At 54.4% G+C, this 14,752-nt stretch overlaps 1 protein-coding gene and 1 long non-coding RNA gene across 2 annotated transcripts; both read left to right on the forward strand.

The window, feature by feature from the left end:
* Positions 1-360: 360 nt before the first annotated feature.
* On the forward strand, positions 361-5,073 carry LOC122231216. The gene is made up of 3 exons (XR_006208408.1): positions 361-592; positions 4,266-4,491; positions 4,829-5,073. It is a non-coding gene; the product is annotated as an uncharacterized LOC122231216 (long non-coding RNA).
* A 6,421-nt stretch (positions 5,074-11,494) lies between these two features.
* On the forward strand, positions 11,495-12,845 carry LOC102969808 (interferon-induced transmembrane protein 1-like). Its single transcript, XM_007094213.3, has 2 exons — positions 11,495-11,911; positions 12,484-12,845. Exons 1-2 carry the CDS (start codon positions 11,726-11,728, stop codon positions 12,676-12,678), a joined length of 381 nt encoding a protein of 126 aa, XP_007094275.1. The 5' UTR covers positions 11,495-11,725; the 3' UTR covers positions 12,679-12,845.
* Positions 12,846-14,752: the final 1,907 nt, after the last annotated feature.

The following is a 14,752-nucleotide window of genomic DNA, read 5'->3' on the forward strand; positions in this document are numbered from 1 at the left end:
TTAGAAGAATCACCACAACAAATATGAACTAAAAGACAGAGAGCCCACAGGAGATGCAATTGAAGAGAAGATCCAGAAATATGGAGAAATCACAACCTCTGAAATCGGATTTTGGTAACTGCAGGTGCTTTCCAGGGTCATCAGGACCCTCTCTGGGTGGTGGTGGTGGGGGGGGGGGCAGGTAATCATCCCAGGCCTAAAATCAGCTCTGCATGGAGCGCCCAGGGAGACCAGAAAACACGGCCGAGGGTCAGCAGGAAAAGACAACGGAAACTCTGGGTGCTGGACTTCTAGACGGCGAGCTCACCGAGCTCCCGGGGACAAAAGGTGAACTGAAACACATTAGCAGGGAATGGAGAACCATAGAAAGTGATGTTGCAAATCTGCAAAGAACTAATCAGAAGTTCTAGAATGGGAAGATTCAGTAACCAGAATTAAGAACTCAGTGGGTGGGTTTGTTGCTCTTGGGTCGCATGAGTCCCGGGGAGCTTGTTGGGGTGAATACTGCAGGTTCAAGGGCCTCGCCTCAAGAAGACGGAAGAAGAGACCATCCAGACAGAAGCACAGACACGATGTGCAAGAAACACAATGGGTGTGTAAGAGATATTGAGGACAGAGTGAGAGCTTCCCACGTGTGTTTCATTGGAGTTTCAGGAGAAGGAGGACTGGAGAACAGGGGGGCGGGGAATCCATGTTCGAATAATTAATGGCTGAGAACTTTCCAAAACTGGGGAAGACAGTCAACCCCAGATTTAAAAAACTCAAGTCTCTCCCAGGATAAATAGAAACGAAGCCACACCTCAAAACATCATAGCAAAACTGCAGAAAACCAAAGACATAAAATTTTAAGCAGCCTGATAAAAACAGATTTTCAAATAAGGGGTAAAACTTACACTGTAGCTGATTTTATAATATCAGTGACAGCTGGGAAAGAAGGCCGCGAAACGGCATCCTCAGTGCCAATCTGAAACTCTACGCCAACTACAGATACTCAAGAAAGAAGGCGAAATGAAGATACTTTCCGGAAAACAGACGTCAAGGGGCTTTGGTCACCAGCTCCCACTAAGGGAGCTGTTCACCCAGAAGGAAACCAGTCTGGATGGAAAACACCGAGGGCCTGGTGAAGGGCAGGGACACGAAGTGTGTGTCCATGCAGACTCAGTATCCGTCACACCAAACAGGGACACATCTTGGTATGTTAGAAAATAAAAAAAAAAGCACAACAACGACGCATAATCTGGAAGGAGGTCAGTGGGACTGAGAGATCTCAAGGTCCTCGTGTGTCCAGCAGATAAAAACACCTTATGGCCTCAGATTCTGAGAAACCAGAGTTATGTCATCATTTATGAAGTAACCACTAAAGTAAATAGGAAGAGTGTGGGAAAATTCAAGCTTTCAAAGGAAGACACAAAATAATGAACTAATAAATACCACACAACGCAGAGATACCGTGAGAATTAGCAAGAGTCTGGGGAGGGTTCTGGGTACAAAGTCCACGGACAGTTGCCTGTGTCTCTATAGAAGCTGGCCACGGAGCACACGTAAAGTGGCCAAGCTTCTTTGGTAGGTGGCTTGCAGCCCGTGCCCCAAGTCTCCATCCCCCTCCCCCAACAGGCTGGGGGTCACTGCAGCCACGGCCTTCCCCACGCGCTGTGGTTAACACAACACGGCATGAGGTAGGCCAGTGCCAAGACTTCTGTGGGGACCCTGACCTGGCCGTAAGAACAAGCCCGTGCTGGGGCGCCCGGCCGGCTCAGTCAGTAGAGCACGAGACCCTTGACCTAAGAGTTGTGAGTTCAAGCCCATGTTGGGTGTAGAGCCTACTTTACAAAAATCCTGTGAGAGAGGAGCTGTCCCCTCCCACCTGCAGCTGACCAGAGTGACGGGGGAGCCCAGGCAAGGCCAAGGGAGGCTAGTCTAGGCCAGCCCGGAGTCCTGAGATCTCACAGACCCTTGAGTAAGAACAGACGTATATTGGTGTATACCACTGAGGTTTTGTGGCCATGTATTATGCAACCTTATTGCATATAGATACTTGCTACAACCTGATGCATCATCGGGGACACACAAATTAAAGCCACAAAGAGATATCGCCTCACGACGCCCTGAGTGGCTACTGTTGTAGAACTGGGAGGGTCCAGGGACCCCCAGGGCCAGCTGTGGGAATGTGTGTCGCAGCAGCCACCGTGGAAAACAACGTGGCCTGGTCCACTGAAGTGGGAGACATTTATATCCCTTGACCTGCCACACATACCATGGAAACGCGGATCCACGTGCAGAAAGGCACTTGAACACAAATACACAGCCACGGCCGCCAGCACCACTGGCCATCCACAGGAGAGCAGACAAGCTGTGGCTTATTTAGATCATGGAGCACGACATGGAAATTAAAAGAAATGGCCGACAGCCACACATGGGCGAGGCTCGCGGCTGTAACACCGGGTGAAGGGAGGTTCAGCAAGGGTTCATTCACACGAGTCCAAATGAGCAAAATTAAAGCACAGTGTTTGGGGTTATCCTGAACTCACTTAGGTTCAGTGTAACCCACACTTGGGGGCTAGAACTTGGATGAAAAGCAAGAACGGGTTCACCATAAAGTCCGGAGAGCGGTGACCCTGGCGGGAAGGCGGGGAGGTTGCCGCAGGGGTCAGGTGCCTGCTGGGGCATCAGTGGTTTTCACTTGGGCCGTAGTTGGATGGGCACCACAGTCCGGCAGCTCGTTAGGTGCACTTTTATGTTTTATTTATTTTTTTAAACAAAAAAATTTTTTTAACGTATATTTATTTTTGAGAGACAGAGAGAGGCAGAGTATGAGCAGGGGAGGGGCAGAGAGAGAGGGAGACACAGAATTCGAAGCAGGCTGCAGGCTCCTCGAGCTGTCAGCACAGAGCCCGACGCGGGGCTCGAACTCACAAGCCGTGAGATCATGACCTGAGCCGGAGTCGGACGCTCAACCGATTGAGCCACCCAGGCGCCCCCACTTTTATGTTTTATGCACTTTGCTGAATATTTGCTAAATGTCACAGTGAGAAAAGTTAACAGTGTGTGCACCCAAGAGCCCGGATTCGGTATCTCAGGGGCAGATTCGTCACAGACGGTGTTTCTGAAGCCCCCAAATTCTGCCTGGAAAAGATCTGGGGACCATGTGAGGCCAAGACTAAAATCTCCAAGGAACAGGAGAGAATCTGAGGGCTGCCGACGGCCACCCCAAGGCAGGTGCCTCAGTTAGGGTCGGCTGCGTGAGGCTGTGCGGCACACAGCCTGGAGGACCTCCGTCCAGCCCTCGCACTCTTGCAGAGTCACGCGGGGACCTCGACATGTGTCTCCGCGGTCACTGGGGCAGGAGGAAGGGAACCCAGGGAGCCACAGCCCGGATTCCAGGGGAGGGGGAGATACAACCCTACCCCAGCCCAGGAGAGCCAGAGGCGTTTGGCGGACAGGACTAAGGACCATCACATTCTGACAGCATCATCCCGAAGTCTCCAGGTTTTTTTTCATTTTATTTTATTTTTTTTATTTTTTTAATTTTAAAGAAAAAAAAATTTTTTTAACGTTTATTTATTTTTGAGACAGAGAGAGACAGAGCATGAACAGGGGAGGGTCAGAGAGAGGGAGACACAGAATCTGAAACAGGCTCCAGGCTCTGAGCTGTCAGCACAGAGCCCGACGCGGGGCTCGAACCCACGGACCGTGAGATCGTGACCCGAGCCGAAGTCGGCCGCTTAACCGACGAGCCACCCAGGCGCCCCCGAAGTCTCCAGTTTTATGAAGATCAAAAGTGATCAAAGTTGCCATTTCCAGCCCAGATGTGTCTCCTCTCAAGTGGGAGAACTCAGAACTGAAAAGATGAACCAGTCACCTCCACACCCCCGGCACTCAGACGAAGAGCAGGGATGGCACTGGTTGGAGGGGGGACCAGGGCAGGAATTCTGAAATCCCTCCAGGTGGCTGTGGTGAGAACCCCTGACCCCAGGTGGGCACGGTCCTAGCCTGGACCTGGAGTGTGCCCCCAGGAGGGGATGCCCCCGGGAGGGGCTCCCACACCCCTCGTCCGCACTCTCTCAAAGCAGGGTGCTGGGCAACTGGGGTCACAGCTTCCTCGGGGCGATAGAAGTCCCCATGTATGTAATCAACTTTTAAGATGTCGGTTTAATTTCAGTCAGGTTCATGTGCCAAGAGTCACACCGTTAGCTCCCTCTTTCCTGGTGCTCAGCTGTGCTGTGTCTCTTCCCTTTATCGCCCTCCGCCCTCAACCCGGACTGCAGGTGCCCGGCTTGTGAGGCTCGGGTGCCCGGGCCACACCGCTGATCGGATTCTCGCAGCAACGCTCAGCCTTAGAACTCAGGAGCCTGCCATTTCGTCTTTTACTGCTTAAGGTAGAAAAGCTGTCGCCTCTTCTAACGGTGGTCTGGGCTTTCTCGGTGTCTCTGTTCCTGCTCAGTCAGCAGCCGGTCCTGTCCTGAGCGCACGAGGCCAAAGACGCAGGTGGCGGTGAGCAGTGCACAGGGCTGTCCCCCGTCTTACCCTGGGGCTGCCCGCTTCTTAGGCTCTTGGTCTGTCGGTCCGGGTTCCTGGACCTAATTCCTACATGGGGGGTGCTCCCCCACCCAGAGGGCCAACCAATTCTTGGACGCCAGCTGGGTGTCAGAGAACTCTGTTCTGACACCGTCTGCCCAGAGATAGTGTCAGAGCCCACAGTTGAGGAATCGGTCCTGCAAGACAGCTCCCGGCCCCACGTCAGATGCCAGTCACAAGCCCCAGGCCGTCACCAGAGATTCTGACGGACCGGAGGCTCCAACCCTCACCTCACGTTCTTTTACTTTACTAGAGCGACTCACGGAACTCAGGGAAGCACTTCCTTATGGTGACCAGTGTGTTGAAGGGTGTGACCGAGGGCACGAATCAACAGTCTCCCAGAGGAGCGTCCGCACTCGTGGAGCTTGGTGGCACGTGGGAGAGTTCTGGTCCCCCGTGTGGAGGACGTCTGAAAAGAGAAAAAGGACCAGAAATCTGTCCTCTTGGGCTTTAATATATAGTCACGATTGACTAAGTCATTGGCCGTTGCTGATTCAACCTCTGGGGGCATGGAAAGCTCCAACCGTCCCGCCCGTGGGTGGGTCCAGCAGCACCGTCAGTAATAACAAGACCCTGTGTCACCTTTTCTCGGGAGCTGTGCATGAAGACCAGATGTGCCTGAGAACTGTATTTGGCCGTCTGATGACAAATATCTATTTCTTATAAATCATTGTATTGCAGTCCTTCCTCCGAACAGCACAGGGCGGGCGACCCGCCTTCTGCTCTCCTCACTGCTTGTGTTAGTCTGGGTTCCCCAGAGAAATAGAGTCACCCAGGGAGTCGGCTCGTGTGGTTCGGAAGGCTCACCGTCTGCCGCCTGCAAGCTGGAGGCCCACGGGAGCCAGCGTGCCCTCCGGCCCGAGTTGGAGTCCCGTGGCAGGAGGAGACGGAAGTCCCAGCTCAGAGCGAGGCGGGCAGTGTGAATTCTCCCTTACTCCACATTCGTGTTCTAGTCAGGCCTCCAACACATTGGAGGAGCACCCCCCCAACCCTGCCCCGACACCGGAGCAGGTGGGGGGTGGGGGCTCCTGCCTCACTCGGTCCATTGATTCACGTGTTAATTGCATCCAGAAATACACTCACCACACACCCAGGGGGCAAGGTTTGCCATCCGGGCCCTGCGGCCCAGTCAAGCTGCACACGGCTTTACGTGGGTCAGTCTTTCCAGCCCCAAGAACAGTGTCTTTGTTGCGGGAGGCCAAGGCCGCATTTTCAAAGTTTTACGAGATGGCATCAAGTCCCTGTGTAAGTCAGGGTGGGCCAGACTGTGCTGCGGCATCGAACAATCCCAAGTCTCAGGGACTTCAAAGAAAGCTTTGTTTCCTGCTCGTGCTGCCCCTCAAATGTGGGGCTGCACTGCCAGGGGGTCCGTGTGCTGCCCTCAGGGACCGAGGGTGGAGCTTCTGCTTCCGCGAGCGCCCCAGTGCCCCGGAAACGTGGTGAACCGCACGCCATCCTTCTTGCCTGGAAGACACGCCCTTTCACTTAGAACCCTGTTTCTCTGGCAGCAGAGTCCCGGTCACGACTAACTCCAGGGGGGTGGGGAAGGGCTTTCCTGCCATCGTGAACCGCGAAGACGGCTGCCGTCTTGGTGGCTGGCACAGATGACCTCTGCAGAGTGGAGCTGATGGGGCTCCAAGGACCTGGCAGGTTTCGGGGGACAGGGGGGTGCTCCGGAGGGCCGAACCACCAGCACCCCCAGCCTCCAGGGCCGGGTGTGAGGGTGTGCAAGAGAGCAGAGCCCCCCACCCCTGAAACTCACCGAGGAACACTCTCCACCCTCTGCCCTGGTCTCCAGGTCTTCTGTCATGTCTGTCCCAATCTTCTGTGCTTGTCCAGGCCTCGTCTCCAAGCTCTGCCTGTCCAGCTGACCCTGAGGCGCACTGCACAACCGCAGCTTTGGAAGGCACCTCTTGTGCAGCCAGCACCGCAGCCCGGGCTGGGGACGGGCAGGGCTGTGGCCTTTGGATGATACCGTATTCTCGACTCCGCACCTCCAGGGAGACCGGGAGCCTACTGAGGGAGAGTATTTCAGATTGCTTTTGTGGAGGCCGAATGCCATCTGCTCCTTATTTCTTTGTGAAGTGAAACCCTATTTGTTCCCTGCTTGTTTGGCCAGTAAGAGACCTTTTCCCTTAAAACGCTAATTCATGAAGTTCCAGAATGTGGGCTTCACAAGAGGAAGAAGAGACGTCTTCCTGCACCCCACACATGTGAGATATTTGGTTTGATAGAGTAGTCATTTGGGTAGGTTCGCAGAAATATCAGTCTTCTTTTCCTATGCAGTTAGAAAGTCAGGTAATTTTTCTGTTACTGGTTTGTTATTTCCCTCTGCTTATCTGCTCTTGGAAATTCATTAGAAAAAGTCTTGCAAAATTCCCAGGACCTTAAATAGGAAGAGCACGTCCTGTTGTGAGCAAGCTTCCAAAGCAATCTGACAAGTTGCTGCCAGCACTGGGGGGCGGATGGGCAGCTGTGTGACCTCTCTGCCCTGGGCCAGAGTCAGATGCGGGGAGAGACTCTGGCCCATCCGTGAAAGACGCATGAGAGCAGAAAAGTGTGAGTCTCTCCCAAATGCCCTCCTCTTGGTACCTGGCCTGGTGACCCCTTGCCAGGACCACGTCCTCTTATCTGCCACCAATAGACCGTCCACGGCGTGACTTTGGTAGGGTGTAGGCCACAAACCCATTTTATTGTTTAAAGTTGTTATTTAAATTCCAATTAGCTAACATACAGTTTCATGTCAGTTTCAGGTGCACAATGTAGTGATTCGACACTTCCATACATCACCCGGTGCTCATCCAAGTGCCCTCCATAATCCCCGCCACCTGTCTAGCCCATCCCCCGCCCACCTCCCCTCTGGTGACCATCAGTGTGTTCTCCGTATTTAAGAGACCGTTTCTTGGTTTGCCCCTCTCTCTTTTCCCCCCTCTGCCCATTTGTTTTGTTTCTTAAATTCCACATCTGAGTGAAATCATATGATACTTGTCTTTGTCTGACTGACTTACTTCCCTTAGAATAATACTCTGGCTCCATCCGTGTCGTTGCAAATGGCAAAGCTTCTTTCTTTTTTATGGCTGAGTAATATTCCATCGTATATACACACATCTTCTTCACCCATTCATCAGCGGATGGATATTTGGGCTCTTTCCATACTTCGGCTGTTATCAACACGGGGGCGTGGGGCACGTATCCCTTTGAGTTAGTGGTTTTGTAAACTTTGAATAAATACCTAGTAGTGCAATTGCTGGGCCGTAGGGTAGTTCTGTTTTTCGTTTTTTGAGAAGCCTCCACGCTGTTCTCCAGAGCAGCTGTACCAGCTTGCATTCCCACCAACAGTGCAAGAGATTCCCCTTTCTCCACGTCCTCACCAACACGTGTTGTTTCCTGTGTTGTTAGTGTTAGCCATTCTGACAGGTGTGAGGTGGTATCTCATTGTGGTTTTCATTTGTATTTCTCTGAGCTGAGTGATGTTGAGCATGTTTTCATGTGTCTGTTGGCCATCTGGATGTCTTCTTGGTAAAAATGTCTATTCATGTCTTCTGCCCATTTCTTCACTGGATTATTTGTGTTTTGGGTGTTGAGTTCGATAAGTTCTTTATAGATTTTTGTTACTAACCCTTTATCGGACATGTCATTTGCAAATATCTTCTCCCATTCCGTAGGCTGTGTTTTAGTTTTGTGGATTGTTTCCTTGACTGTGCAGAAGCTTGTTATCTTGAAGAGGTCCCAATAGTTTATTTTTGCTTTTGTTTTCCTTGTCTCAGGAGACATCTCTAGAAAGAAGTTGCTGTGGCCAAGGTCAAAGAGGTTACCACCTGTGTTCTCCTCTAGGATTCTAATGATTCCCTGTCTCACACTTAAGTCTTTAATTCATTTTGAATTTATTTTCCACAAACCCAATTTTAAATATTCCAGTAACCGCATTTTAAAAAAGCCAAAGGAGGGGCGCCTGGGTGGCTCAGTCGGTTAAGCATCCAACTTCGGTTCAGGTACGATCTCATGGTTCATGAGTTAGGGCCCTGCGTCAGGCTTTGTGCTGACCGCTTGGAGCCTGGAAACTGCTTTGGATTCTGTGTCTCCCTCTCTCTCTGCCCCTCCCCGTGTTGGGAAAATAAGTAAAGTTCTGCACCATAAGAGAGCTGAAGGGACTAAAACAAGCTCCAGTTCCCAGCTTAGAGACTCCTCTTCTGGGTTCTTCCTGCCCTGTTTGCCGCGCGTGTGAAAGCCGCCACGAATGTGGAAGATGACGCTATAAATTACCCTGCCCATCTGCATTTGGGGTTCAGATCTTTGGAGAAATGGTCTCCTCTGAGCCCGCCAGTGTTAAATAAATCTCCGATCCACCCAGATATCTCTGAGTGCCGCTTGGTTTTTCCGCCAGTGTTCCAGCCTGGTTCCGTAACACCCCGTTTCTCTCTCTCTCTCAAAAATAAATAAAACATTAAAAAAAATAAAAATAGATAAAAAAGCAAAAGGAAATGAGTGAGTTTTTTTCCAATGTGTATTTATTTTTGAGAGAGAGACAGAGTGTGAGTGGGGGAGGGACAGGGAAAGAGGGAGACACAGAATCCGAAGCAGGCTCCAGGCTCTGAGCTGTCAGCACAGAGCCCGACGCGGGGCTCGAACCCACAAACCGTGAGATCGTGACCTGAGCCGAAGTCGGACGCTTAACCAACTGAGCCACCCAGGTGCCCCTAATGTTTATTTATTTTTGAGAGAGAAAGAGAGAGAGAGCGAGTGCGAGCAGGGGAGGGGCAGAGAGAGAGGGAGACACAGAATCCGAAGCAGCCTCCAGGCTCTGAGCTGTCAGCACAGAGCCTGACACGGGGCTCGAACTCGTGATCCAGGAGATCATGACCTGTGCCCAAGTCGGACGCTTAACCGACTGAGCCATCTAGGTGCCCCTGCGTAAGAGTTATTTTAATGATCTATTTTATTTGAAGCAATAAATCTAAAATATCTCAACATATGACCAATATAAAATGCTATCAATGAAATACATGATATCTCATAAATAGTTTTTTTCTCACCAAGGCTTCAAAAGGACGTGTGTTTTATAGATACTGCAGCTCTGCACTGGAACTCACTCTGTGGCCACAGTGAGGCCAGACTCGAAGCCGGCAGAGGGGTGGGAGCCAACCTGGGTCGGGGACCACCAGTAGGGCAGTGAGGACAACAGGGCCGCCAAGTGTGGTCACACGACAGGACAGGGAGGAGGCACTGATGGCCTTGGAAGCTCCAGAGGAAACAGGGGATGGGCCTGGACTGAGGCCACAGAGAGCAGAGCAGGGGCACTGGTGGCTCAGTGGCATTGAGCCAGGATTGGAGGCGGGGGGGGGGGGGGGGACAGTGTGGCCATCAAGCAGCCAAGTTACAGGAATTGCTTTACCTCAGGTAAGACATTTCTCTTTCTCTGATGACCCCATCTTTCCGTGGGGGTGGATTGAGGCGGAAGAGGAAAGTGTGTAAGTTCAGGAAGGACCAGCAGTGGGGCAAGCCCCTTGAGGAGTCGGCTCTCTGTGTGTTTTCTCTCCACCCTTTGTTGCATCCACACGACTCCTGAAACAGAATGCTATGGGCACCAGTGACAGTCACAACAAAGTTTATTGCAATGAGAGGCAAGGTCGACTGATCGCGACCAACACTTTTGATCAGAGTGTGGCCCCCAACAGCCGGGGTACAGAGTTTTTATAGCCGATCACATCGTTTGATCATCACCTGGGAACAGATCAAAGAAATAGTTCCCAGATGAGTTAGAAACAGTTCCCGGATGAGGTGATTATTTTAGACTTTCTGCCTTTAAGTTGCAACCAGTGGATCTCCTTGACCCTGCTTCTGAAGCTCTTTTCTTTGAACTTTTGTTTCCTTAATTGGTGAAGCCTAATTTACAAGAGTAAAGCAAGGCTGTTATCTCTTAACCTTCAGTGTCAACACAAAGCTGTTATCTCTCAAGCTACACGTTCGCCCTGCACTACAATTTAACCCTTACATCTTCCCCTTAAGATCCTGGGCCTTAGGTGACATGATGGGGCAGGAGGGAGGGAGGAAGGGTGGGGCGCTCAGGAATGCTGGCCCTGTGCTCCCAGCAGCTGCCAAGTGGCCCGGATCCTCCTTTCTCCCACCACAGCTGGCTCCTGGTTTCCGGGACTCTTGGGAGATGCTGGAGGCTGCTGAGGTGTGGGCTTCGGGGGCTCTCTCTGGGGGCTGGAGTGCGGAGTCCATATGGCAGCCTGCAGCAGGCTTGGGGCTGGGGTGGGGGGAGTGGGGGGGTGTAAGGGTTAAATTGTAGTGTAGGGCTAATGCTTAGCTTGAAAAATAACAGCTTTGTGTTGACACTGAAGGTTAAGAGATAACAGCCTTGCTTTGCTCTGGTAAACTACGCCTCATACCCTTGTAAATTAGGCTTCACCAATTAAGGAAACAAAAGTTCAAAGAAAAGAGCATCAGAGGCAGGGTCAAGGAGATCCACTGGTTGCAACTTAGAGGCAGAAAGTCTAAAGTAAACACCTCATTAGGCAACTGTTAACTCATCTGGAACCTGTTTCTTTGTTTTGTTCCCAGGTGATGATAAAACGATGTGATTGGTTATAAAAACTCTGTCCCCCGGCTGTTCGGGGCCGCACTCTTATCAAGAGTGTTGGTCCCGATCGGTCGGCCTTGCCTCTCATTGTAATAAACTTTGTTGTGACTGTCACTGGTGCCCGTAGCATTCTGTTTCAGGAGTCGTGTGGATGCAACAGGGGGAGACTCACATCCGAGGAAAAGTCCTCAGGGCCCACACACCCGACAGAGGATGTGGCAGGGGAGCAGAGACAGGACCCGAACTGAGAGCCTGGGACAGGAAGCCCCCCTGAGACCACAGCCCCTCCTCCTGCCCCGCCCTGGTGTAACCTGACACCCAGTGCTCCGTCCATGTCCCTAGTGCCCGACCAAGTCACCCAGTTACAAAACGCCAGGAAAAAGAAACTTCTGAGAAAGCAGAAGTACTGAGTTGAGACAGGGGAGAGGGACCCTGATATGGGGCTGAGCTCTGGCAGGGACCACCCACATCCGGGCCTCACCCTACAAAAGGTCAAGGCTCTGGCATCCCAATAGCACTTCCTGCCCCTCTTCCCTGGTGCCCACAAGGCATTTCCCCAACTTAAACATGATCAAGGAGGAGCATGATCTTCCTGTAATGGGGGCATCCCAAGGCCCAGCTCCCATGGCCACCACCGTGATCAACATCCAGACTGAGACGCCCGTGCCCGACCACATCGTCTGGTCCCTGTTCAACACAGTCTACATGAACTGGTGCTGCCTGGGCTTCGTGGCCTTTGCCTACTCCGTGAAGGTGGGTGTGTGTGTTGGGGGGGGTTCTCCCAGAAAGTGCAGGTGAGCCTGCGGAGGTCCGTCTGCCCCGAGGGTACCTGGTGTGCGGGGAGCCCCTGTGTGTGTGAGCATGTGTGTGACTATTCCCAGGGAGAGAACAGGGTGAGGCCGCATGGGAGGGCATGGGAATGGCAGGGTCACCCTATGTCCCCACCCTCCCCAAGAAGGTCTCCTTCCCAGAATAATTAGGCAAATTACATCCTCCACACTTTGGACTCCGAACTCAAGTCTGGTCCAGAATGGACACGAGGTAGTCGAAGGCTGTTCGGCCCTGATGGGGTGTGAGACCAGTGACTGGACCTATGCAGAGGGAGGGGGCGCCCTGGGGTCTCTAGGAGAGGCCGAGAGTCTGAAGAAGGAGCTAGAGGCCCCAGGAGGGACGGGACCCAAGGGCCACTGTCCTGCTCAGGCTCTGGGAAAGGGGGGTGGGTCCCCGACCGGGGCGAAGGGCACGTGGAGGCTGCTGTGGACGGGGACCAGCCTGGCTGTCGCCAGAACCCGCTCCTGATCCCACTCTCCATCTCCTCTCCCCAGTCTAGGGACCGGAAGATGGTGGGTGACCTGATCGGGGCCCAGACCTATGCCTCCACCGCCAAGTGCCTGAACATCTGGGCCCTGGTCCTGGGCATCATTCTGACCCTTATATTCATCATTCTTTTCTTCACTGGCGCACTGGTGTTTTCAATAAACACATTTCATACTCTGAGGCAACAGAGAGGCTACCACTAGCTGCTCATGGCAGGAGACACCAGTCCTCCAGCATCCATTGTGGCTGTGCTTCCCATGCTTCCTGGGCTGTTGTGTTGGGCCCGTCCCTCAGCACCCACCCCTGTACCCTGTGCTTAAGCAGACTTCCCTGACCACAACTGAACGCAATAAAGTACCCTTGTGTGTGACGGTGCGGTGATGTCCCCTGGGTGGGGGGCCCTGCCGGGAGTCGCCAGCCTGCCCCTGAGACCGAGCCCACCGCCCCCCTTGCCCAGCTGTGCAGCTCTGGCTGGGGCAGGGCATGTCCTCAGCTGGTGCTGGTTTCTGGCCTCCTGCCGGGAACAACAGCTGCACCGGGGTCCTAGGATAGGGGACCCTGGCGCGAGGAGGTCCCGTGTGCAGAGCACCCTTGGGCCTGAGGGTGAGGGTCCCTCCCCAGGTGTGTGGCAGGGTGGTGCTGGAGAGAACGTGAACGGGCGGCTCGGGCCCTCTGCGATGGCCGTGGGGTTTGGCACCTGTGGGCGCAGCGGACGGAGCCGCGGGCTCCCAGCCCCTCCTGGGAGTTCTAGACTTCGCTGCGCTCGGCAAGCCCCCCAGCTCTGTCTTTGCTCCTCTGGGGCTGGGAGTGGGGACAGAGCTCTCCACCGTGGGCTGACTGCAGAAGCCGATCATCAGACCTGGCGAGGAGGCCCCGATGGACAGGAAGCCTGAGGGGAAGGACTCACTCCCTCGACCCACAGGAAGCCTGAGGGGAAGGACTCACTCCCTCGACCCAAACGGAACCGGCCCTGCAGGGGGAGCGACTGCCCGGTGCCCCAGGAAGGGTCTCCCAGCCGCTGGGGCCCCAGGCCTTGGTGTGAGCTTTTGCCAGAGCCCAGGCTGCACCTGGGGACCCGGAGGCCATCCTCAGCCCTGCAGGAAGAGCTTGCCCCAGGCAGGCATTCCTGTCCCAGGCCCCAGAGGGACGGGGTGGGGTCGCACTATGGTGGCCAAGCCCCCAGGCCCTGCACAGCCACCCCGGAGAGGCTGGAGAGGCTGGTGAGTCCCGGTGGCCACAGGCGGGTGTCAGGGAGGGAGCCCCTCGTCTCCGTGCGCTTCGCCCGCTGGGACAGCCAGGCTCGCCTGGGTTCCCGCAGCGGGGCCAGGTCAGTCCCTGCGGCTCCCCTCCCGTTGACATCTGCAGCTCTTCACGCTGGGTTCCCGGTCCAGTCCCCGCACAAGGTCCACACCCCTGGTGTCCACCTGTGCACACCCTGTCCCTGGGCGGGACTCTGGTTGGGGTGCCCTGGGTGGGCCGTGAAGCACGCAGGGGTCCCAGGGGTGTGAGTGGCAGTGGGACGGCCCCAGGCAGGTGGGGGGTGGAGAGGGGACGCTGGTGGATCCGGCCCTCTGGGTCCCGGAAGGGCTTGCTCCAGATGGCCCAGGGGCCAGCCAGGGTCAGGGGAAGGGCCGGCCACGTGCCCCAGGCCCCCATTCCCCAGCCGGATGGGCTGCGTGGGTCTCACATTCCCAGATCAGGCAGCTCTCAAAAAGGACAGTCATATTGGGCATAACCCCATCTGAGCTGCAGTGACCTGGGTCTACGGTCCTGCTAGACAGGTGACCCTCTCTTGTAGCCAACAAACACTCTTGATGTCCAGCTTTTGCAAATCACAGGTGAGGGCCGAGGCATCACACAGTAAGGTCCTGGGTACTGACTGTGGGCTTGCAGGGGCCCAGCGCTGCACAGCCCTGGTCCTCAGAGCCCCCCTCCAGCTCTGGCACTGACCTGGCCAAGGCGTCCTGGGTCTCCTGGAGGTAGGCGGTGCTTGGGTAGGGGTGGGCAGTGGGAGGTGGGGGTGGTGTCGGCTGGCCAGCCGGTGGGGTAGAGGGAGATGGGCGGGGCCGCGCAGGTGGGAGGCATCCCAAGTTTTTCCAAAGAGCACTTGGGAGGGAATATTCTCTTCCGGCTTTGCGTGGACTGATCCCAGGAGGGAGACAGACTGGCAGGACTCCTGAGATGCCCTGTTCAGTCCTGACGGGGGATGAGGGTAGGGAGGACAGATGTGCTCCCAGAAGCTCCCGGCCACGAACCCCTGGGTCCCTTGGTGGAGGA

Source organism: Panthera tigris, chromosome D1, assembly GCF_018350195.1.
Source record: "Panthera tigris isolate Pti1 chromosome D1, P.tigris_Pti1_mat1.1, whole genome shotgun sequence".
NCBI lineage: Eukaryota > Metazoa > Chordata > Mammalia > Carnivora > Felidae > Panthera > Panthera tigris.